General features: G+C 37.1%; 1 protein-coding gene across 1 annotated transcript in view; it reads left to right on the top strand.

Moving 5' to 3' along the window:
- The window catches only part of MYO7A (myosin VIIA), a 290,371-nt gene that overhangs the window by 132,414 nt on the left and 130,775 nt on the right, over nucleotides 1-27,182 (top strand). The window contains exons 17-18 of the mRNA XM_053705599.1: nucleotides 821-913; nucleotides 3,278-3,372. Of these exons, the coding sequence (XP_053561574.1) occupies nucleotides 821-913; nucleotides 3,278-3,372 (188 nt within the window). The remainder of the gene's footprint in view (nucleotides 1-820; nucleotides 914-3,277; nucleotides 3,373-27,182) is intronic.

Here is a 27,182-nt window from a genome sequence, read left to right as displayed (position 1 = left end):
ACCGGCGTTAGAAAGATCCCATTGAAAAGATAGGCTACGCAAATGGCGTAGGGGGATCTGCGGTATGGAAAAGTCGCGGCTGAAAAGTGAGCGTTAGACCCTTTAATCACTGACTCCAAATACCAGCGGGCGGCCAAAACCAGCGTTAGGAGCCTCTAACGCTGGTTTTGACGGCTACCGCCGAACTCCAAATCTAGGCCGGCATCTTCTATCTTCATCCATCTGGCGCGGAGCGGGTTCATCTTCAGGACATCCGGCGCGGAGCATCCTCTTCCAACAAAGTCTCCTTACTAAATGACGGTTCCTTTAAGTGACATCATCCAAGATGGCGTCCCTTCAATTCCGATTGGCTGATAGATTTCTATCAGCCAATCGGAATTAAGGTAGAAAAAAATCCTATTGGCTGATGCAATCAGCCAATAGGATTGAGCTGGCATAATAATTGAGCTGTTTTGACCCTTTACATTTTTGATAAACTGGTGCTAGTTTTGTGAAGTCAGACATTAATTACTACTATGCAAAGCTTCCTAGTAGTTGATCAAAGATGAGAGGTGCTGCAGCAGTACACGTGTGTTCACATTAAACGTGAAAATTTTTACCAATTCACCTTTTCATTGCCTAAGAGGCAGAAATGCAATTTCCGGGGCCACCCTTTATAGAAAACAAACAGTTACTGGGAGTCTAGGAAGCTATGGATTCAGATACACAGCGCAAAGAAATGTTAGTGCAAAATAATGTGCCACAGAGGCACATTACTGACCTGTCATCTATCAATGCTCTTAATAATATTATTTATTTTGCATTTCTTTTCTTTTTACAGGGAGACCTGCGTGGTACATGTCAAAGGATAGCAGAATGTGTATTGGGAAAGGATAATGACTGGCAAATAGGCAAGACAAAAATCTTCTTAAAGGTATAAGTGATATCAATGGATAAGAATATTGGCACCTTATGTATTGGATTTTTGTTTAAAAATGGTGCATCTAACAATATTAGTTTGATGATACCACCTACATAAATATATTCACAGACAATCTATTTGTCATGTTTCTGTGCACTGCTAAAGTACAGTTGCGCACTGCAGGGGCGTCCAATGGTGACTGCTAGGTCTGTCTTATGGAAGCATGATCGTAAGACTGAATATCTTCAGTCACAACCTGCCATAGGAACACTCTTCTACAGTTTTTGTAGCATTTAGGATTAAAAATATTAATAAAATGTATTACAGCTACAAAAAGAAATGGGTAGGTCAGATTAAAGGGGCCTGCATTTGTTTGGATCTTTGTCAGTAGATAATTACAATCAGGAAAATTCATTTTTCAGTAAATCAACAAACTTTGCACGCATGGTCCCAGCTTGACTGGAAGGTGGCATTTTGTGGTTCCACCATTAAAGTTTTCACCTTCAGTGCACATCCTAGTCCAATTAAATAGCCCATAAAGCCCTTTATCGGATACTGCAGCTGTGAATCTGGAGGAAGCTCTTAAGGAAGCTCAAGCTTTCTCAGCAGGATGTAGGCAAGGGAGCGCTATATTAATAATTAGCTGGGTAAACAAAATAGCAGGGTTTTTTTGTGAATGGGCATACTATACTGAGAGTGCAGTTATAAATCTGTTTAATGGGACATACAAGTAAATAGTATGCAGGGAGTATTATAACACTATACAAAGTATGTTAAAGGGACAGTCTATACCAGAATTTTTATTGTTTAAAAAATAATCCTTTTATTACCCATTCTCCAGTTTTGCATAACCAACACTGTTATATTAATACACTTGTTACTTCTGTGATTACCTTTTATCTGAGCCTTTGCAAACTGCCCCCTTATTTCAGTTCTTTTGACAGACATGCATTTTAGCCAATCAGTACTGACTCCTAGGTAACTCCATGGGCGTTGGCACAATGTTATCTATATAGCACACGTGAACTAATGCCCTCTAGTTGTGAATTTTTTTAAAAATGCATTCAGATAAGAGGCGGGCCTCAAGGGCTAAGAAATTAGCATATGAGCCTACCTAGGTTTGGCTTTCAACTAAGAATACCAAGTGAACAAAGCAAAATTGATGATAAAAGTAAATTGGAAAGTTCTTTAAAATTACATACATAATTACGTACTCGATCGGGTTGAACTGTGGAGATCTCTGTTCACCTCATCAGAGCAGGTGGACAGGGTTATGAAGCAGTTGGTCTTTAGACCGATGCTTCATAACTGCTGTTTCTTGCGAGTCTGAAGACTCGCCAGAAACACGGGCCCTCAAGCTCCATTCGGAGCTTGATAAATGAGCCTCCTTATGTGAATCATGATAGTTTATTTTTATTAGACTGTCCCTTTAACTTAGCAACCGCAGAGCTTAGACAAGCACTGATTGGTGTACATGCACCATGCACTAGATTGCTTGCTGGAGTTAAAACAAGCTCTGTTAGAGGGTCGTGCAAGACCATCTATGTCAGGATAAATACAGGCATTGAGCATTAACTGTTTGTTTTGGCTTATTTCAACGTTATCTCCTGTATACAAAATGATCTTCTATGTTTGAGAGTCAATAGTATTTTTTATTGTTTGAGGATTTCCGATTGGCTTTTAAAGGGAGTCAACAAATTGTTATAGTTCACCAAACAGAGACCCCTGTAAAATTTGCAAATTGCCTAAAGACAGCTGCTTCATAACTGCTGTTTCCGGCGAGCCTGAAGGGTTGCCCGGAAACAGGGGAATCTAGCTCCATTCGGAGCTTGATCATTCGGCCCCATAGAGTCTTTTTTTGTATGTCAGAGTCTTTCTTTGTATTTGGGGATTTGCACCTGTATATTTGAAAGAAAAAAACAAATTAAAGCTGTTACCAGTCCATTTCGTAAATAAATAACAGTCTCAAAACAAAATGTATAAGGCAAAAACAAACTTAAACAGACTGCTCCTCTTTTATATTAAAAAAAGAGGTGCAGTTAATCTTTATTCCCCATTTGATCACCTTTATGAGGGGAGTCGTGTCTAAGTAGTACAAGGTGAGATTGGGTCTCCTCTCAATTTTTCTCTCTCCAAAACACCTTGGTATCTAATGCTGCAGGTGAGTGACATATATAGTGATTGTATAGGTTCCAGAACTTAGGTTGTACATATATGTATAGTAGCAGCAAGAGTGTGTAGGGGAAGGGATGGGAATTCTGTTCTATGATTGTCTTGTTGGTAGGACATACAAGAGTTAAGTAAAGTTGAAATACAAGTTTGCTCTCTAAAAGATACTTCTCCATGTTTAAATAAAGACCTTATTTGATGTTTTAGGATCATCATGACATGCTGCTGGAGATTGAGAGAGACAAAGCCATAACTGATAAAGTTATTCTCATACAGAAAGTTGTACGTGGCTTCAAGGACAGGTACAGTAAACATTTTCTAAGTTGTTAAACTGCTTAGTACTAAGGCTGGCAATACATCTTATAATATAAAATATAACAACAATGAACTCTTTTTATGAGGAGCTCTAACAATCCTGAGCTGATTGGTGGTTATAAACATATATTGACCATGATAGGCTCAGTGCACTGCCAGTCTAGAGCTGGCTTCAAATATGTGTTTCCCTCTTATTGTGTATTAAAGGGACATGAAAGGCAAAGTTAAAGGGACAGTAAATGTTGATTTGCATCTGCACTATGTGCAGAATTATGTAACATACAGATGACCTCTTGTTTGAATGTGTTCTTGTAAATTCATGTTTTGGCACCTAAAACTTTCCTTACTTCCTGTCAGAAGCCGGCCTCTTCTGCAGGCGTTTTTTTTTTTCAAATAGCGCGTCACATGCTCACTGTCTAATCACCGAGCTCCGCGGCACCTTTCAACTGCATGTAGCGTGCTCCTGTGCTCGGTAGAACAGCTGAAGCAGCTTTACCTATCGTGGGAGTGCGCTACATGCCCTTGAATGGCGCCATTGAGCTCTTGTGATTAGACAGTGAGCCAGTGATGTGCTTTTTGAAAAAAAAACTGAGGTAAGTATAGTTTTCGGTGCCAAATTACTAACTTACAAGAACACGTTAAAACAAAAGTCTATCTGTATGTTACATAATTCTGCGCATAGTGCAGATTTATGTAACATGTAAACCAATTTTTACTGCCCCTTTACATTTTATGATTCAGACAGAGCATGCATTTTTAATAGACTTTTCCATCTACTTCTATGATCAAGTTTACTTTGTTCTCCTGAAATCCTTTATTGAAAAGCATACCTAGATAGGCTCAGTAGTAGCAATGCACTAGTGGTAGCTCTCATATGCCTCATTATAGGCTCTTGCATTTAAAAACGTGCAATTAATAATGAAGGGCTATCTTGTGCTTGCACCATATGGTGGTTGCTAAAAAAAATTAACCATAGAATCTTAACAATGCCAACATCTTTTAGTGTGTGCTAGACTTAAGTGGTGAGTTAAAGAACAACACAAAGTAGCGCTGAAAAATGTTGTGCTTCTGGAGAACTGACGTGAAGTGCTTGAAAATATTCAAAACAAAGCTCATGAAAAAGAAGTTAAAGTATTTTACTTATATTTATACATATTAAATATCAAAGAAATGTTTCTTTATATATTAGGGAATGGTCGAATGTGTTTACATTCGAATTTGAATGTATGAATGAATGTTATTGTAGAAATTTGATTTATATAATCGAATGTTGATAAGAACGAATATTCTTAAAAATTAAATTTTCAAATGTTATTTACAGTTTTCAAATGTCACTTTCGAATTCGAATGTCACTTTCGAATGTCAAATTCGAATATGACATTTTAATTCAAATATTACATTTATAAGACACAGTTGTAGACTAGAAATAATATATCAAATTTGAATGTGATATAAAATACATAGCTAAACATTTTATTATTCGAACAAATATTTTCGAATGTTATTGAAAAATAAAATAATCGAACATTTCGAAAATAGAATGTTAGAATGTTATATAAACATTTGAAATTAGATTTGAACGAACAAATGTATCAAAACTGTTTTAAATTTCAAATTTTTAGAAACATTCTCCCATCCCTAGTATATATGTGTGAGTGTTTATATATATATATAAATGTGTGTGTACATATATATATATTTATATATATTTACACAATATATATATATATATATATATATATATATATATACACACCGAAAAAATAATGCACTCTCCGTTTTCAACATAGCATATATTTTACTAAGTGAACGTTTTCAGGGTTTCCCCCGTCCTCAGACTTACAAAAAATGACAAACAATCAGACATATATGTGTTACCTGCACCAAGTATCGCCAGACTGTGTAGCGTCCCCTCCGTGCAACTGCGCATGCGCGTGAGTTCGTACAGCAGCCCTGGCTAGAAAAAATTCATAAAAACAAAATTAAAAAGGCACGGCATTCTTGCAGTGTATACACTGCCAAAGTCTAATCTTATTTCAACAAGGGGAATTAAAATAATGTCTAATGCATTGTTTAATATACCTCAATGTTTAATAACACTATTTTACTCTATAGTGCTAAATGCTAAGTAGTGAGTCAAGTCTATCCTCACACGTAAATTTACACTGGTACAAATCTGCATGTAACAACTGAATTATATCTCACTAATGTAAAAATCATTACTAAAACCTGTACCACTATATCCTGCCTTAATATACTTTATACTGCTATACTTCAAAGACAGTATTCCCATGTTATTAGTGGTAAAACCTACAGAGTATATACTACTGTACTAAAGACCTGACGCAAAATATTACTGCATACCAAGACTGATAGAAAAGTCTTGCTAAGTGAGATTCTGACTAAGAATAATTTAACACTTTTACATTGTTTATACTTAAGGGGTTTATGTGATTTATTTCAGTGTTGGGCCCAGAGTATAATTTAAACAGAACCCAACAGGCTCTGAATATTCTAGTATTACATACTCTCGCTGTAGGTGGTGTACCTATGGGCGATATATCCTGTACTATCCAAAACCCATAGTAAAAGTAGCAAAAGACCCTATACAACTTGGTGTCAACTACACGCATTGAGTTTTTAGATGAAACATTGCATATCTAAATGGACATTGAGCCCTTTCAGCACTACGGTGTCCAACCTAAAGATTCATTGTCTCTCTCTTTGTAGTAGCAGTCTGCCCCTGTCACCTCCCCTCAGTAGAGGGGGGACATGATCTATAATAATAAATCTTAGATCCGTGACTGAATGGTGCCCCTGCACAAAGTGCCTGGTGACAGGTTTGTCAGATTTGCCACTATTAATAGCTGCCCTAATAGCTGACCTGTGGTTGGCCATCCTAGTACGCGTGTCATCTTGTGTCTTGCCCACGTAAAATTTTCCACAGGGGCAATGAAGCATGTACACCATGTACTTGGTTGTACAAGTTACCCGGTATTTGATATCAAACTTCCTATTGGACCACTGGTGTGTAAAAAAATTGCTCTAGGTCATACCACTACACGTAGTGCATCCACTGCACCGAAAGCACCCATTTTTCATGGTGTTTAACCAGGTCCTAGTTATGTAACTAGGCTTGTTGTCTGGACGCATCAATATATCCCATAAGGAGGACGCCCTCCTGTACCCAACCATGGGCATGTCCATATTACCACAAGGTAATCCTGGATCAGTGGAAATGATCTTCCAATGTTCACGTAGAACTCTAGTTAAGTCCACCTTCTCAGGGGTAAAAGTAGTTGAAAATACCAATCTTACTTTGTCATTATCTGTTATCTCCTTTTTCTTCAGAGCTTGTTCCTGTGTCATTGACAGTGCCTCCATGTAGGTTTCACCCATCTGTTTGTTGTTGTACCCACGATTCAAGAAATTCTTCCTCATATCACTCATCTGTGAAATCTTGGCACTATCATTGTTATTATTACGTGCCACTTTTCTAAATTGTGATTTAGGTAAAGCCCTTTTAAGGTGCGGAGGGTGACAACTTGTGCTTTCCAGAATGGAATTCCTATCTGTCTCCTTTCGGAATAAGGTGGTCTGCAACCTCACTCCAGTATATACACGTAAATCTAGGAAATCCACCATATGCACGCTAGATGTTATCTTGAATTTTAGATTCTTGTCCGCTCTGTTGAGCTCATCAAACCATTGGTACAGGTAATTTTTTCTGCCACCCCAGACCATGAATAGATCATCAATGTACCTGTGAAATAATTTTACTTGATGGTCTTCTAATAAGCTGGTGCCTCTGGTCTCAAACTGTGCCATATACAAGTTGGCATAGGATGGGGCCACATTGGATCCCATCGCTGTGTCTGACACCTGTAGATAGAAGTTGTTCTCAGATTTGAAGTAGTTATACTTCAAACAGTAATCCACGAGCTGGAGGATGACTTCAAGTGGTGGTCCCACATAAGGATACATTAACAAACTCGCACGGATGGACACCATCCCCTCTGTATGGGGTATGACAAGCTGTTCGCATCAAGAGTTACCAGCAACTTATCTCCCTTTAAATTATCCATAGATTGTAGCAGTTTGATCAATTCAATAGAATCCAATAGGAAAGAGTCCGTTTGTCTAATCAAAGGTTGTAATACGTCATCTAGGAAGGTGGCCAGTGTCTGCAGTATCAAACCCCGAGCAGACACTATAGGCCTACCAGGAGGTCTCTTTGGGTCCCTGTGTACCTTTTGCAAGGTGTAGATGATAGGGATAATCAACTATCAAGTAATCATATGTTGTTTTATTCAGGATGTCTTTATCCAACATTACTCCAAGGTAAACATCAATGGTGTTTTTAAATTCCATTGTTGGATCATTTGGTAGTCTACGATAGACCATAGTATGATTTAATTGCGATAGAATCTCATCCCTGTAGTTGTCATAATCCTGGAGGACAAGTGATCCCCCCTTGTTCGCTTCCCTTGTAACCAACTTGGGGTTACTTCTAAGGTTTTTCAGGACCGACCACTCTTCTTTGCTGAGGCTATTTCTTATTGGGGCTTTCAGGTGTATATTGAATTTGGTTTGAGTGCACCCCGGATGCTGATGATTTATTGAAGTGAATGCAGGATCCATATATATATATATATATATATATATATATATATATGTGTGTGTGTGTGTATATGTGTGTGTGTGTGTGTGTGTATATAGATAGATAGATAGATAGATAGATAGATATACAAAGAAAACAAAGCAGAGGTATGACACTGGTTACCTGTAATTCTCAAGGAGGATGGACGCTGTCATCCCAAACAGCGTAGAATAGACTTGACACACGGGGATCCGGAAGTTCAGGTGGAATCTCCGATCTGTACTGGTCTGTAGTGAATAAACTCAAAGACGAAAAACATAAACTCTTTCCAGGTAGGTATAACCGGAAAGGTATTCCTTAGTAATCTATAGTGATAGAGGCAAATTCACTATGCACAAGCCGTGTATATATAAAACAAATGTAGTAGTTTATTGGATATACATTAAAAATGAAACAAACTCACAGTTGCATGAAAGACAAGGGAGGAATTACTTCAACTGACGCGTTTCACGCCAGTTGGCGCTTTCTCAAACTTAGTTTGGGAGTGTCTTAGTTCAGGTATAACCCCCCCAAACCCCTGACGTGTAAGGTGTCCGTGTAGAGCGGCGTAAGCCAATACATGAGTGTTTAACACAGTTAAGATCACAGGAGAGGATTATCACTATTTGCTTAGAGGAGAACCCCTCCCCCCCGGCCACAACGGTATACACGGAGACAATTATACTCAAAACAATGGATATTTGAATAACAAACATAAACACATTCCCATTTACATGGTGGTGTGCACAAAAACACTAGTTAAATGCTAAAACAAAAATGTGGTTTAAAAACATTGGTAAATTTGAGAGCTGCAGAAGATATATTGTATCTAAGGCAGTAATGTGCTACATCTATTTTCTAGACACATTATACTTTTACATATTGCCATGATACTAATGAGAGAGGTACACAGGTTGGTAACATGTTTCACCATTCATGTTAACAAGCTCTAACGATAACCTAAATATAAACATATTGGTTACTACATGTGCAAGTATATTTATATTTGTTTGATGATTTATACATTAAAAAAGAAAATTATAATTGAATGAAAATTATATAGAGCAAAGGTGTTGGGGATGTTATATCTTATAGGATAAGGACACATTGTTTTAGGGGACTACAGTCCCTGATAAACAGTAGATCTAGGTCCCAGCGCAGGTTAATTCCATTTGGTTCTTTAGTTTCTAATTTAAAAAACCATTGGACTTCTACATCCAACAGTTTTCTATATCTGTCTCCCCCTCTTTTATTTAAAGGGATATAGTCAATTGCTTTGAAGGTCAATGACTTCTTTCTCTCAGAATGGAGATTGAAATGTTTTCCCACTGGGGTCTTAGGGGGATCTCTATCAATCGATGTCAGATGTTCACGTATCCTATCTTTTAAATTACTGCTTGTGGACCCTGTGTATTGTTTACCACATATGTTACATGTAATTAGGTAAATAAAATATTTAGAGCAACAGTCAAGTCTATATTTGATTTTATGTATAGAGTTGTTCGGGGTTGATGTTATTGTATCACCTGTTTTACAATGGGTACATACATTACAATGTCTGCCACAGTGAAAAAAAACTTTTTTGGCTAGCCATGTTTCCCTAGTTTGAGTTTCTGGATTATACACATATTTATTCAGACGGCTTCCAATAGTGGCCGCTCTTTTTTGGAATAAATGTAACTCCCTTCTCTAGAATATTTTTACACTGGGAGTCAAGGGTCAAAATCTCCAAGTTTTTGCTTACAATAGTTTAAATTTTTCCAAATTGATTACTAAATTGTGTAATACATTTTATATCCTCTAGGGTTTCTGCCTTTTTCTGATTTTGTTGTTGTTTCGATAGTACGCTTTTTCTGTCTAATTTTCTGACTTTATGTCTCAACTGAAGGAGGGACTCTCTGTTGTAACCTCTTTTTTCTAGTCTATTGACAAGATCCAGGGAGTGTTTGTCATAGCTCTCTATGTCAGTACATACTTTCCTTATTCTAATTAGTTGCGCCTTGGGAATACTAATTTTCAGATGCTTAGAATGACAGGAATCTGCTCTCAAGATGGACTTTCCTGCAATTTTCTTTCTATAGAGTTCTGTGAGTATTTCATTTTTCCCTTTCAGCAGAATATCAAGGTATTCTATAGTGTCTTTAGTTGGTTGGTACGTCAATTTTAAGTTTAGTGAATTACAATTTTAATAGTCAACAAATACATTAGCTTGTTCTTCTGATCCTGACCAAATAATTATCAAATGGTCAATGTATCTTAAATAAGATTTGATAAAGCTACTATGGATATTCTGCTCACCATATATGTAAAAAGACTCAAACCACCCCAAGAACAAATTTGCGTATGAGGGGCCAAATTTTGCCCCCATTGCCGTACCGCATATCTGTAAATAGTAGTTTGAGTCAAACATAAAAAAATTATGGGTGAGCAGAAATCCAAGCACTTCCAACACAAACTCAATCAGCTCATCTGGGAAATCACTCTTAAGCTGTAGGTGGTACTTAAACGCCTTAATACCCAACTCATGGGGAATACACGAATAGAGTGATGACACATCTATTGTTAACCAGCTAAAAGTATACTTTCCCAGATTTGACTATTCATTTTATTTATTACATGTGTAGTGTCCATAACAAAACTAGTCATCATTTGGACACATGGCTGAAGGATATTATCTAGCCATTCACCAATATGTTCGCTCATTGAACCTACCCCCGATACTATTGGACATCCTGGGGGGGACTCCAGGTTCTTATGGATTTTAGGTACCAGCCGAAAATTTGCTGTAACAGACTGGTCTATATAAATATATTCACATAGCTTTTTATCCAATATACCCAAATGTTCCCCCTCAGTCCAATAGTTTTCTCAAATCAGCTTGAAAGCTGTGTGTAGGATTTCTGAGGATTTTTTTGTATGTAGTTGTGTCATTTAGTTGGTTAATTGTGGTAGTTGTTTGTGTCCTGGATCACTATAGATCCATCTTTATCAGCTGGGGTGATTGTTATGTTTTTGTTCTTTTCTAAATGTTGTAATTCTTCCCTCTGTTTATATGTGAGGTTAGATTTATAATTGCGTTGTTGGTTAGTGAACTTTATGTGTTGGTGTAATTGGACTAGGTCTTGGTGTGTCTTTTCTTGAAACATGTCTATATAGTTGTTACGAGACTGTATAGGGTAAAATGTACTTTTAGTTTTTAGATGTTTATTCATACCTTTATGTATACATATATCAGTTGTTCGTCTTTCAGAACCATCTATAAGTTGTTCAAGTACCTGCTCCATTATAGCATTCTCAAAATTTAATTCTACATCAATAGCACGTATTAAATGTAAATTAGAAGGTGAACTCTCATTGGTTCCCTCTATCAAAATTGGTGATGGATTGGAATTAGAAAGTGGGCTCTCAATGATTCCATCTACCATAGTTGAAAGTGAGTGGGAAAGTGGACTCTCATAATTTCTATCTACTGCTATTTGAGTATATCTATCAGTAGATTGTATTTTGATAAAGTGCTTCTTTAATTCCAATTTCCTCACAAAACGATTTTCGTCAGTAATAGTGCGGAATAAGTCAAAGTCTGTAGATGGGGCAAACTCCAATCCTTTTTCTAAGACTTCCACTTCTTGTTTATTCAGCACTTGATTCAATAAGTTCACTATAGTGCATATCTTCTCGTCGTTGATTTGGTCTTGTTCTTTGGTTTTCCTGACTTTTTTGATTGCTTCTTAGGGTTCTCTTTCTTCTCTTTAGGACTAGATTAATCATTTTCACTTGATGTATTCGGAGTCTTTGGTCTTGCTCCTAGATGCTCTGAGTAACTTTGGTTGTCATCAGCAGGTAAACTTGGATTGGAGACTTCTAGAGAACTTTGTATATGCTTTGATGCTACATGACTCCTTACAGAGAAATTTTCACTTTTTTCTCCTTCTGCTGGTTTCCTTGTTTACCATATTGCTTGTTTTGTTTGAGTGTTCTTAGAGTTTTGCCCCTTTTTGTTGGTATATGTGGACATATACCAGTTGTATACAACGTCCAGAGCATAATCCTGTTCGTCTCTAAGCATCTTATTATCTTCCCCAGATGTTAAATCCTGTTCTAGATCATCTAGATGAGTAGCTAGTTTAGTATCATATTTGTTGTATTTCTCATGTGTTTGAAAGGGCAACATCTTTTCTTGTAGTTCTTTAATCACCTCTAATATTTTTGATCTTTTCATATTTTTGTTGACTAGGAGCTTGTTAATCAATTTGAGTGAACATTCACTTAGTGTCTCATTCCATTCCCTCATGAATTCTTTGTCATCGTCTTTATCTACATTGGGGAATTTTTTCATCTGTAGTCCCCTTGGGATTATTGCCAATTTTAAATATTTGTCTAGGTATATGAATTCATACCACTGTTTAAGTTCCTTTATTCTCAAATTTTCCATATTGAGAAATAGTTGATGTAGGTTGTATAATTGTGATTGGTTGGGTGATAGTTCACCTTGTCTTCCTTTAAAAGTGAGTTTTCTTCTGAAAATGTCTTCCAAGGCTTTCGATTGTGCCATAGTGTCAAATTTTTACATTTTTATAATGCCTCTTGTTTATATAAAAAATTCTTGTAACGTATTTGTTCGTAGTTAATGAAGGATTTTTCAAACTTGTAGTGTATACAGAGCTTGTCTATTGGTTATATATCCACAGACAGCGAAATCCTCCTATTCGTAACAGAGGAATTACCACACACCCTGTTATACACAGAAAAAAGGAAAGTCTGTTATATATTGCCAACCATAGACCTGGTTTTTCTTTCCAGTCTTACACTTGGTAGTGAGTGTTTAACCATACAAACAAAGGCTGCACTTACGATGAATATTAAGATAATACAATGTTTTGATTTGTGCAAGAAACGAGGCAAACACTAGTAGGCGGACTTTCTCCAAGTTCAATATTGATTGATTATAAGTAAGAAACAAATACTTCATAGTGCCAGTGTCTAAGTCCTCCTATAAGACGAAACTAGGGCAAACACTATGATATACAAAGAAAACAAAGCAGAGGTACGACTAGGGTTGCCACCCGTCCCTTAAAATACAGAACACTTATAAGTTATACATGCTGCAGGGTGTGCAGGGAGGAATATGAATAGTGCTGTCCAGAAACACAATACATGTTCCTCCCTGCACACTCTGCAGCATGTGTAACTTATAAGTGTCCAGGAAAACATGGCTGAGGTGGCAACCCTAGGTACGACACTGGTTACCTGTAATTCTCAAGGAGGATGGACGCTGTTGTCCCAAACAGCGTAGAACAGACTTGACACACGGGATCCGGAAGTTCAGGTGGAATCTCCGAACTGTACTGGTCTGTAGTGAAAAAACTCAAAGAAGACCACAGGTAGGTATAACTGTAAAGGTATTCCGTAGTACTCTATAGTGATAGAGGCAAATTTACTATGCACAAGCCTTGTATATATAAAACAAATGTAGTAGTTTATTTGATATACATTAAAAAATTAAACAAACTCACAGCTGCACGAAGTCATCAAACAAATATATATATATTTGCACATGTAGTAACCAATATGTTTATATTTAGGTTATATATGTGTGTGTGTAACATAGAAGATTCAACCTATACGAATCTTAATATTCTAACGATAAAAGCTCCAGTGGATCTTAAATTTCTGGCTAGAAACAGAATTCAGGGATATGTGTGCCTGTGTTAAATGGGTCACATTTTATATGGGATTAATTTAAGATCAACTGGAGCTTTTATTGTAAGAATATTAAGATTCGTATAGGATGAATTTGATGGACTGTGTTAAATGGGTCACATTTTAAATGGGATTAATTCAAAATGTATTTAAAAAATGTATCTAAGGTATTGACATTTACTACCTCCTTAGGTAATGAGTTCCACAATTTGATTGCTCTTATAGTAAAAAAACGCTTATGTTGCTAGAGATTAAATCTCCTTTCCTCTAGCCTTAAATTGTGACCTTGCCACAAACAATTTTCTTGGAATAAATAGAGCTTCTGCCATCTCTGTATATGGGCCTTGAATATATGTATATAAAGTAATCATGTCACCTCTCAAGCGCCTTTTTTCTTGAAAATGCAGACCCAGTTTGGCTAACCTCTGCTCATATCCTCAAATTCTCCATTCCCCTTATTAGCTTTTTGGCCCTTCTCTAAACTTTTTCTAAGTCTGCAATGTCTTTTTTTAAATTGGTCCCCAGAACTGCACTCCATACTCAAGGTGAAGTCTTACCAGGGATTTATATAGTGACATAATTATGCTTTCCTCCCTTGCATTAATGCCTCTTTTAATACATGGTGATGGTAGTATCTTATAAGCCTTTGAAGCCTCGTACCTGCATTGTGTACCCATCTTTAGCTTATTATCTATAAGTACTCCCAAATCCCTTTCCTCCTTTGATTTGCTAAATCTAGTCTCATTTAAATAATAGGTTACCTGCTTACTTGAATTTTGAATTTTCGTGTATTAAATTGAATTTTCCATTTACCTATCCATTCTTCTAATTTTTGTAGATCCCCTTGTAAAGCAATTTCATCTTGCACTGACCTAATGACCTTACACAACTTTGTATTATCTGCAAAAATACAGATGTTGCTATTTAATCCTTACTCAGTCATTAAAGGGATACTAAACCCATATTTTTCTTTCATGATTCATATAGACCATGCAATTGAAACCAATTTTCTAATTAACTCCTATTATCAATTTCTCTTCGTTTTCTTGCTATCTTTATTAGAAAAGTAGGAATGTAATGCTTATCTTAATCATGAAAGAAAAGATGTGGGTTTAGTATCCCTTTAATGAAAATATTAAAAAGAACAAGGCCCAGTACTGATCCCTGGGGGACTCCACTGATTACTTTTGTCCAATCTGAGTAAGATCCGTTTACTACTACTCATTGCTTGAGTACTATGCCTGAAGATAATCAGTCTTGAAAAATTAAGAGTAGATGTTTGGCTATAACAGTGCTAAGTTCCCGTAAAACCCTTGGGTGTATGCTATCTGGGCTTGGAGTTTTATTTACCTTAATATTATCCATTTTTTTCTGACATTCACTGGAGATAACCCAGTTAATGTTATGGGCTTGTATGTTCTAGTTTGTTTCAAAGTATCTCCCATTGGTTCCTCTCTTGTGTATACTGAAGAAAAAACTGGTTTAGTACCTCTGTCTTCTCCCTGTCACTGTTAAACATGCTACCCTTCACACATTTTAATGTACCCTTTTTTTCTCCTTAGATTTTTTGACATTTATGTTCTTTTTAGAGTTTGACTTAGAATCCTTTTCATTTTCAATTTTGACACATTTGATTGCCTTTTTGCATGCTTTGTTATATTCCTTATATATTTGGAATGTTGAGTCTGTACTATTTTCTTTGAATAATTTAAATGCCCTACATTTTTTCCTAATTTCTCTTAACTAATTTTTTTTATCCTCATTGGCTTGGTTGTATTGCTTTTTACTTTTATAACCATGTGGTATGTGTTGATATGATTATTTAACAAAGTTTTAAATGTTATCCATTTATCCTATTATTTTTATTAGAGAACTAGGCTATAAGCCTGCCCAGAGGGCAGTCTATGATTAAAAAATACAAACCCCCAAACTAAAGATACAGAAAAAATAAACAAAGCTATCCAAAATAAAAAAATTAAACCTAAACTAATACCCCTATAAAAATAAAAAATCCCTGCTGACATTGGAGGCCTTTCTTTGTTTACCTCTGCAAAGATCACCCCCCATTACGTGGTCTGACCACACCTCCATACTTTGTTCACTGACATGGCCCTCGAAACCTATAAAGGATTACATTTGGAGGCTAGACGAACAACTCTTGACAAACCCAGAAACGGCCCCTAGAATACTGACAGTACTAACAGAATACTTTGAACACAACGTACAGCCTGACACTGAAACAAACATACTGTGGGAAGCCCACAAAAGCGTTGTGAGAGGAGAACTGATTGCCATCAAAGCACAACAAAACAAAGCCAAAAGAGCACTGACTACCTCACTAATCTCAAACATACAGAGACTAGAAACCCAACATAAAATTTCACCATCGGACAAAAACCTACTCAACGAAATTACATTGCTAAAACAAACCTTAGCTTCGCATCTGGACAAAACACATAAAAGACAGGCCTTGCACCTACAACAAAAACATTATGAGGGCAGAAACAAGTCAGGCAGACTTCTAGCTAGATACCTCAAACAGAAAGCACACCAAAAATACATCATGAGTATCAGGAACTGTAGAGGCCAAACTCAGTCCTCCACTAAAGATATAGCACACACCTTTAGATCCTTCTTTCAAAAACTATATAACATCCGTAGTTCAAACTTGAATGCCCCACACCAAGCAGCAATCAGAGCACAATTAATAAGGGAATACCTAGAGAAACTTAATTTGCCATGTATATCTGAAGAGCAAAAGGAACAACTAGAAAACCCTATCTCTTTATCTGAACTAAAGCTAGCACTTAAAAATGTACCTACCGGAAAGGCACCGGGACCCGACGGCTATACCCATAAATACTACACCACATTTCAAGACATCTTAAACCCACATATGCTGCGTTATTTCCAATCCATTGATGAAACCGAATGTTTTCCTGCCAGAGCACTGGAAGCCCACATAATACTAATCCCCAAACCCAACAAACCACAAGATGTACCAAACAATTATCGCCCCATATCGTTATTAAATACTGACATTAAAATTTACGCAAGAATCTTAGCCCACAGATTAAACAGGATCCTCCCGGACATAATTCACCTCGACCAAGTGGTTTTCGTACCTGGCAGGGAGGCGAAAGACAACACGGTTAGGGCCTTAAACCTAATACACTATGCCAAACTTGAAAACATACCACTAGTCCTCCTGTCCACGGACGCTGAAAAGGCCTTTGACCGTGTTGCCTGGGACTATATGCGGGCCACACTAGTTCACATGGGCCTAGGGACAAAAATCCTTACCAGGATTTTTTCACTATACTCTCACCCCACAGCGAGAATACTGGTAAATGGCGCTCTCTCCCCCCCTTTTGTTATATCTAATGGAACCCGTCAGGGATGCCCATTGTCCCCACTCCTCTTTGCATGTGTCATCGAATCAATAGCAAGAAAAATTAGGCAGAACTCCCAAATAACCGGCCTCACAATTGGTAATCAGAGATACGTCCTATCACTATTTGCAGATGACATTCTCTTCACATTAACCAAACCAGAGAACTCAATCCCTCACTTACTAGAAGAATTCAATAATTACCAAGCTCTCTCGAATTTTGTCATCAACATGTCCAAATCCAAAATATTAAATATAAATCTGACTGGCCCATCACTACTTGCCACACGTCAGGTAACCCCATTTACTTGGTGCCCCTTTTCACTGAAATACCTAGGAGTGCACCTCACCCCTTCACTCAACGACATATACCGAACAAACTATATACCCATCAAAAACACAATCATACGTGATCTTTCGTCATGGGGATCCAAAAAATTGTCATGGCTGGGACGTATAGACACCATTAAAATGAACATCTTCCCACGCATACTATATCTCCTACAAACCTTACCAATTCCCCTCCCTAAAACATTCATTCCCTCTATGCAAAAGGCATTTAGTGACTTCATCTGGCGCAGGAGACCACCCAGAATAAATAGACACATAATGCAACTATCCAAAGCACAAGGGGGGTTGGGGGTGCCGAACCTCTTAGCCTATCGCCAGGCCATCTTTTTACAGAGGCTAATAGATTGGAACATCCATTACAGCCATAAAAGATGGGTTGCATTGGAACACTCTATAATGGGAAAACCACACCTTGGGAGGTTATGCTGGGGTAACTCGGGCTTACTTAAATCCTCCAGGACTGATAACCCCATGATTCAAGAAACTTATCGGAACTGGGAATTCATTATCAATACAACACATAATATCTCCTCAATCCCCTTGCCCCTGACATCCTTAATTGAAAATGGAGACTTCACAGTAAGACCCTTCCACACACATATGACAGTGGACACACCTAATAGGGATTTTACGATAAACATGCTAACTAAGGACGAAACCCTGCTATCTCAAGTAGACCTAATCTCGCAAGGACACGAGTGCTTTACTAACTGGTTCACCTATAGACAAACGACCCACTTTATCACCAAACACCCAGGGTATGGCAACATGGTTAGACCTCTGACCAACTTCAAATCCCTATGCGTCCAAACTCCCCCACTAAGACACACTTTATCCACAATCTATAAGATCCTCACACACACTCCACCAGGTTATATACCCCCATACCTAGAGAGTTGGGAAAGAGACCTAGGGGTTATAATCCTACCTCACGTAAGTAAAATAATGTTTCAAACCATAATAAAATCCTCAATCTCATCATCTATCTTAGAGGTTAATCTTAAACTACATCACAGATGGTATCACACTCCGAAAAAACTACACCGCTTATTCCACACGCAAAGTAACAAATGTTGGCTCTGCGGCCACGTAAACAGCGACACAGCACACATGTGGTGGTGGTGCAATAGTGTCCAAAATTTTTGGAGAGAAGTGATATCAGAAGTGGAATCCATCCTGGATTTAACACTTCCACTCGATCCACTGATTTGGCTTTTACACAAACCCCCCCCATCTATAAAATACAAACCGTACCTGCACCTGCTCAACATTTTGACTAACAGTGCAAAAATCTTAATAGCTAAGAACTGGAGAGGTAAAGAAGTACCATCTATAGGTATGTGGAGACAAAAAGTAACAGACACCATTGAACTAGAAGAGTACTACTACCTCAAACAAGATAAAATAAATTACTTCGTAGAATTCTCGCAACTTTGGTCCAACTACACCCAACATAAATAAACAAATAAATTCACCCACAATACAAACATCAACCATGGCTGGTTATGGGAACTGAGCCCCCCCTTTTTATAAACAAACAGGATGATGATGATCGGGGCGCCGGTGGACTGGGAAGTATAATCTCTTTGTTAACCTCTTAAGCACATACACCATCTAAAGTTAACTAATAGAAAGTTTAATGAAAACATAATGCTCGATACATTTACATTGTTATCCATAAATTTAACAGCTGTTGTTGTAATCTGTACGGTGGGAGCTGCGTCTCCCAGCTAATGTAATTCACTGATTTATTTACAATAAAGCTGTTTAAAAAAAATAAATAAAAAAATCCCCCCAAAATAAAAACACCCCCTAATCTAATACTAAACTACCAATAGCGCTTAAAAGAGCCTTTTGTAGGGCATTGCCCTAGGTTAAACAGCTCTTTTACTTAAAAAAATACCAATTACCCACTAACAGTAAAGCCCCACACCCAACCAACCTCCCTAAAATAAAAAAACCTAACACTCAAAAAACCAAAGCTATCCTTTGCTCCTAAAGGGGCATTTGTATGGGCATTCAGCTCTTTTACTGCCCTTGAAAAGACAATCAGCTCTTTTACAGCCCATTAAATCCCTAATCTTAAAAATAAAAATCCCCCCCAAAATAAAAAAAAGCCCCAAATAGGTACTCGCCGTTCCTGAAGTCTGGCGGGGAAGGTCTTCTTCCAGGCGGCTCCATCATCTATCTTCATCTAGAGCGAAGGTGGTGCGGAAGTGAAGAGCGGTCTTCCCCGATTCGCGGATCCGGAACTGCAGTTCTCTGCGGCGGTCTTCAGCCGCAGCGGCAGTGATCCTCAGCGGCTCCTCTTCATCCGAACTCCGGCGTACACTGAAAATTTAATGCAAGGTACCGCATTCAATTTGGGGTAACTTGCATTCCTATTGGCTAATATTTTGAAATTATTCAATAGGTTTAGAGTTTCTGAAATCCTATTTGCTGTTCAATAAGATTTCAGTAGGGTGGTGAAAGAATCCAGCCATTTTAGAATCCACCAGGATGCGTGTGCAACTGGCGACAATGACGGACGCATTACAAACACGATTATAGTATACATTGTCCCAATTTATGTTATTTAACCATTTTCTTAAATCTTTAAATTTTGCTTTCTTATAATTAAAACTCTGAGTTGAATCCGTATAACACTGCTTATGGAACGTGATTTCAAACGTGATCATGTTATGATCACTGTTACCCAAATGTTCTTTGACTTCTATGTTTGATATTATATCTGTATTGTTTGATTGCACTAAATCCAATATAGCTTTATTCCTTGTTGGCTCCTCTATTTATTGTGACAAGAAGCTATCCTTGAGAACATTTTAAAATCTATCTCCCTTAGCTGTATTGCTAGTTTTATTGGCCCAGTTTATGTTGGGGTAGTTAAAATCTCCCATAATTACAGCACTGATATTATTAGCAGCCTTTCCTATTGGCATTAGTAGTTTATTTTCTTCTATGTCGCTAATGTTGGGGGGCTTGTAGTATGTTAGATTCAATGTTTTCTTACAGTGCTGAAAGTGTGGACCTATAGCTCCTGTCTATAGTGGGTCCCCAGGTGCCCACTTTTAGAAAATATGTGTCAAAACGTGGTTTAGAAAGGAGCGCCAAATCTTGGCGAGGTCTGGTGCGGTATAGGTGTGAAAATATGGTATTCTGTCTGAGAAATTGTATAGCGCTATAGCTCAGCTACAATTATGGTAGTTGTGCTGTATAGATGTGTAGGTTTTGATATCTAGATATAAGATCTAAGAGTGGCACAGTTGATACATAAAAGCATTTAATACATATTAAACATATAAAACAAGGGTGTCGTTTAAAATATATTTTAACAGAACGGCAAGAAATAATGTGTAAAAACACATAAACACATAAATATCTATAAAAACACGCGTGTTTTGCTTTTTAGCTGTATGTATAATGTCTCATAAAATTCGTCTCATATATAGTTGTGTTGGCATAAATCTGAAAATAATAAACAATAAAAAATAATAAAAAACAATGAAAAGTAAATAATGTCCAATAATCCCTTCTCAAAGTTAAGAGATATATAAAAAAAAGGTTAAGTAGTGTCCAAAAATCCCTTCTCAAAGTTAAGAGATATAAATAGATTTTCACATGTGTATCCAAAAAATAAACTGTCCAAATTTAAGTGTTGTCCAAAAACGTGGTATAAATGAATAGTGCAAATCCAGCAGATTCAAAAGTTCTATTAAAAAAGCTTTGCAAAAAACATTTCAAAGAGACATTTAAAAAACATCAAAATGAAGGTAGAAAAAAAGGTCTATCAAAATATGGTGACAAAGAATAATCCGTGAAGTCAATCCAAAATAGTGATAAAAATAAGTCCAAAAAAGATGTAAAATATCCAAAAGATAAAAAACAAAAAATAAATGATTAGTATGTGCACAAACTAGTGAGAGTGATCCCAAAAAGGGGGCTTATGTGGAGGGGTTATGTTTCCATGTAGAAAAATTATTTGCTGTATAAATATTTAGATAGTCTTGATAAAGGCCTCTCTTGAGGGCCGAAACGCGTTGACAGAGCTATGGTGAGCTATTTATTCCTTGATTGTTGAATTATAATACAGTATTACACTATTGTTATTATCTTTTATTTTCAGGGTTTGAAGATTCCCTAGGATTATTTTTATTTATATTTTTGTATTTTTGCTTATTTTTTATTTTTTATTTTTATACAGCAAATAATTTTTCTACATGGAAACATAACCCCTCCACATAAGCCCCCTTTTTGGGATCACTCTCACTAGTTTGTGCACATACTAATCATTTATTTTTTGTTTTTTATCTTTTGGATATTTTACATCTTTTTTGGACTTATTTTTATCACTATTTTGGATTGACTTCACGGATTATTCTTTGTCACCATATTTTGATAGACCTTTTTTTCTACCTTCATTTTGATGTTTTTTAAATGTCTCTTTGAAATGTTTTTTGCAAAGCTTTTTTAATAGAACTTTTGAATCTGCTGGATTTGCACTATTCATTTATACCACGTTTTTGGACAACACTTAAATTTGGACAGTTTATTTTTTGGATACACATGTGAAAATCTATTTATATCTCTTAACTTTGAGAAGGGATTTTTGGACACTACTTAACCTTTTTTTATATATCTCTTAACTTTGAGAAGGGATTATTGGACATTATTTACTTTTCATTGTTTTTTATTATTTTTTATTGTTTATTATTTTCAGATTTATGCCAACACAACTATATATGAGACGAATTTTATGAGACATTATACATACAGCTAAAAAGCAAAACACGCGTGTTTTTATAGATATTTATGTGTTTATGTGTTTTTACACATTATTTCTTGCCGTTCTGTTAAAATATATTTTAAACGACACCCTTGTTTTATATGTTTAATATGTATTAAATGCTTTTATGTATCAACTGTGCCACTCTTAGATCTTATATCTAGATATCAAAACCTACACATCTATACAGCACAACTACCATAATTGTAGCTGAGCTATAGCGCTATACAATTTCTCAGACAGAATACCATATTTTCACACCTATACCGCACCAGACCTCGCCAAGATTTGGCGCTCCTTTCTAAACCACGTTTGGGCTTGTAGTATGTTCCTAGTAATATTTTATTTGTGTGTGCGTGTATATATGTGTTTGTATGTATATGTGTGTATGTATGTCTGTGTGTGTATACATGTGTGTATGTATATATGTGTGTGTATGTATATATGTGTGTATGTATATATGTGTGTGTATGTATATATGTGTGTGTATGTATATATGTGTGTGTATGTATATGTGTGTGTATGTATATGTGTGTGTATGTATATGTGTGTGTGTATGTATGTTTATCTGTGTGTATGTATATATGTGTGTGTGTGTATGTATATATGTGTGTGTATGTATATGTGTGTGTATGTATATGTGTGTGTGTATGTATGTATATCTGTGTGCATGTATATATGTGTGTGTGTATGTATATGTGTGTGTATGTATGTATATCTGTGTGTATGTATATATGTGTGTGTATGTATGTATGTATATCTGTGTGTGTATGTATATGTGTGTGTATGTATGTATATCTGTGTGTGTGTATGTATGTATGTCTGTGTGTATGTATATATGTGTGTGTATGTATGTATGTATATCTGTGTGTGTATACATGTGTGTGTATGTATATAATATGTGTGTATATATATATACAGTGGGGCAAAAAAGTATTTAGTCAGCCACCAATTATGCAAGTTCTCCCACTTTCCAAATGAGGCAATGTGATTGTCTGGATTTGTTTCCACATTTTGTCTCTCATAGTTGAGGTATACCTATGATGAAAATTACTGTATATCTAATTAAAGAACTCCAGTGGAGGTTTAGCGCATCAGCTGCACTTGAGCAATAGCCGTCATGAGTTTTTCAGCCGGTGTAGTGTCGAAATCTGCGACCCGCCGGAATGTTCGACCGTGACGTCACCACATTCCTGAGAGCACATGTGACTGGTTAACCACCAATCACCTGCTAGAGACACCTCCTTCCGTCACGGTCGCACATTCCGTCGGCTCACCTGACTCGCACAACTGTCACTAAGCGACCTAAACATTGTTTTACAAATAGCGGCCTGCAGCCACTTATACAAAGGCCATAAAGAGACTAGGTAAGAGGGGCAAACCAAGCTGAATACACGTATTTATAAAAGCTCCTGCAGGGAGGCCTCACATATCTCAGACGCGTTAGTGCCATAATGTTATTTCTAGGTCAGTCCAGCACAGGTGCATGGAAAAGTTCAGTTTGTAGGAAAACATTGCTAAACTTGCAATCTCAGGATTTATGTCAAGTATATAAAATGATGGCACTAGCGCTCCTGAGATATGTGAGGCCTCCCTGCAGGAGATCTTGTAAATACGCGTATTCAGCTTGGTGGGCCCCTCTTACCTAGTCTTTTTATGGCCTTTGTATAAGTGGCTGCAGGCCGCTATTTGTAAAACAATGTGTAGGTCGCTTAGTGACAGTAGTGCGAGTCAGGTGAGCCGTCAGAATGTGCGACCGTGACAGAAGGAGGTGTCTCTAGCAGGTGATTGGTGGTCAACTCGTCACGTGTGCGCTCAGGAATGTGGTGACGTCACAGTCACACATTCCGTCGGGTTGCAGATTTCAACACTACACAGGTCTACATAGAAGTCTACTGTTGTTAGCGCATTTTACTTAAAATCTAGCCCATATTGTTTTGCACGATCTTCTGCCAGGGTCTTGATTAGCAGCTGATGTACAGCATGTAAACAGTCACCCAGTAGAGAGGGAATGAGACAAATGATAAAAGTCTTTATATATCACAATACTTATATTATACAACACGGGGTAGATTTTTTACTTTTATGTGATTTAATAGTTAATTACAATCTTGCAGTTGTTTTCCACCGATAGCTGTTTCTTAACGCCAGCCGGTATTGTTGTCCGTGTGTATTTCCAGTGATGACAATCCTAAAAATTCTTCTCCCATTAATACCCCTGAAGGTGGAAATGTACTTACTCAAAACAACATTTGTTATCTTTCATTCAATTTGTAAACTCACAGGATTAAGAACAAACAAAATGGAGGTTTTGTGAGTTTAGCAATTACATCACAAATCCAAGGGCCTGTAGGTTGATTGATCCCATTTAATAGTCTGTGGTGATGCTAAGGTCACATGTGTGCAATTAACTTGTGCTCCGCCTCCAAAACCATTATCTATACAACAGGCGTGTGTTTGCTGAGTTATAGATTTAGCTCATTTTTATTAGTTTGTAAACTTTAATTTATTGAGCAAGTAGTAGATATGTCTGCTTGGTGAAGTTGCTTTCTAATGTTGTCCAATATGAGGGGGGTTAAAGGGATAGAAAGGTCAAAATTGAAATATGCATGGGAGCATTTTAATATGAAATAGAAGCATTTTTGCAATATACTTCCATTAGCAAAAATTATTCTAGTAAAAGTTATTACTTTTTTTCTGCGGCATACGCACATATCCTGTGTGGGCCAGTATTCTAGCTCAGAGAGCTGACGGTGGTGTTTATTGCTTCTTTAAAGACATAATTTGTGTCATACAATAAATCCACCGCAACTCTCTGAGAGGGTGTGGTAATGGAATACTGGTGCACAGGCTTTTACAGGATATGTGCGTATGCCGCAGAATAACAGTAATACCTTTTACTATAAGCATTTTGCTAATGGTAGTATATTGCAAATTGAAATGCATTTATGCGCATTTTAATTTTGTTCAGTGGGTTTTGCTCAGACACAAAATCAATGTTAAGTGCAGAATAAAAATAACACATACTTTGAATTTTAAACCAGCAGTAGATTTTTTCAGTTTCCATCAATTCCCCTGTCCCTTGTAGCATGTGATATCAGCCAATGACTGAATTATGTGTATGGGCTGTGAGCTCTCACACATGCTCAGTTGTTTCAGAAAGTGTGTGCAAAAGATTGCATGCTACTCCAATAATTAGCAGCTATCCTTTTACAATGCTCCAATAATTACCAAACAAGTTGTGAGGTCTAATGAATAAAATTTAACCACACTCTCGGGGGCCGAATTATCAAGCTCCGAATGGAGCTTGATGCCCCTGTTTTTTTGCCCCTGTTTTCCGTGCGAGCCTTCAGGTTCTAAAGACCACTGCTCCATAACTTGTCCACCTGCTCTGAGGCAGCGGACAGAAATCCACCCGATTAAATACGATTGGGTTGATTGACACCCCCTGCTAGTGGCCGATTGGCCACGAATCTGCAAAGGGCGGGATTGCACAAGCAGTTCACAAGAACTGCTTGTGCAATGATAAATGCAAACAGCGTATGCTGTCGGCATTTAGCGATGTGCGGAGGACATGATACGCTACATCCTATCATGTTCGCTCGAACTATGATAAATTGGCCCCTCTGTCTGAATTCTGAAAGTTTTAATTTTGACTTTCCTGTCCCTTTAAGTGGGTAGAATGCTAGCAAAAACACGAAAAAAACACGTTTAGTCTCAAAGGGACATTCTTGGTGCAATTGTCAATGAAAATGGGCAGTCCCTGCCAGTGGCGAGCTGTCTCCTATAGAAACAATGAGAGCTCTCTGCTATGTAAAAGTTTGCAAGTTTGGACGAATTAAACAGGAAAAACCCAGCATATGTTTAAACTTTATTATTATGCCTAATACAAATCAAAATACGCTGTTTTCAGTCCACTGTATCTTAAAACCACTGTTAATTTGGTATATATAGGTTTTCCTTTCAGAGTAATTAGTGTTTTGAGTATTTTCATAAAAGCTCGCAACCTTTTAATTTGCAAGAAAAAACAGTGAGAACTGTAGGGGGAAAATGTTTAGAGAATTATGTTTAAAGTTGAGAGACAACTTCATTTATGCCCATGTTCAGTCCACTTTGCAATAAAAAACAATTACGCTTTGTATTTTGTACCTATAAATACAAATTTGTATGTGTTTTTTTGCACATCCAGTGTACTTAAATTATGATTTATGCTGTGCATAAATAATACGATGTATATATAAATTTTACATTTGTGATAAAATACAATTTTTTGATGCACCTTACCAATACAAGTTTTCCTGTGTATATTTGTGTGAATAGTTCAATTATTCGATTTATAGGATTTTGAAAATTATGATTTTCATTATGCATTTTTGTAATGTCTACATCTCCTTCCCATACAAAACTGCAGTGTAACTACAGAGGATGCAGCGGTCGCCACTGTGTCCCTGTCCACCGTTTCAGGGGGCTAGCAGTCACTGCTCCCTGAGAGCAGGATCTGGATGGCATTGTTTTTTTCTTTATTTTATATATTTTTGTCAATCCTATATTCCTATTGTGCCCTTACATGGTCATTACGTGACCACAATGCACCTAATACAGTCAGTGCTTGCGTTTGTGTGAGTCTTCATCTGACTGCATGTGTGCCATTTCAACTTGTGTCTGTGAGGAGTGAGGGGCAGGCATTAAGCACGCAGCGGTAAGCTTTGTCTCGAGGACTCAAGACACAACTCACTTTCTAGTGGAGTGTGCAGTGTGTCTGTGAGGACACCGTTAAAGGAGGTCTCCACTGTGGTGATGGCTGCCGGGTATGATCTGACAGACACAGAAGTCGGATCCAGCATCAGGGGGTGCCATCACGGCTAAGGCAATGTATCACTGAATTAAGCAGTGTGATATATACACGATGAACAGTTGAAGCATAAAATGTGA

The sequence above is a fragment of the Bombina bombina genome, chromosome 3, assembly GCF_027579735.1.
Source record: "Bombina bombina isolate aBomBom1 chromosome 3, aBomBom1.pri, whole genome shotgun sequence".
Classification (NCBI taxonomy): domain Eukaryota; kingdom Metazoa; phylum Chordata; class Amphibia; order Anura; family Bombinatoridae; genus Bombina; species Bombina bombina.
Note: the sequence above shows the minus strand (reverse complement) of the source record. Positions and strands in the feature narration are given on the sequence as shown.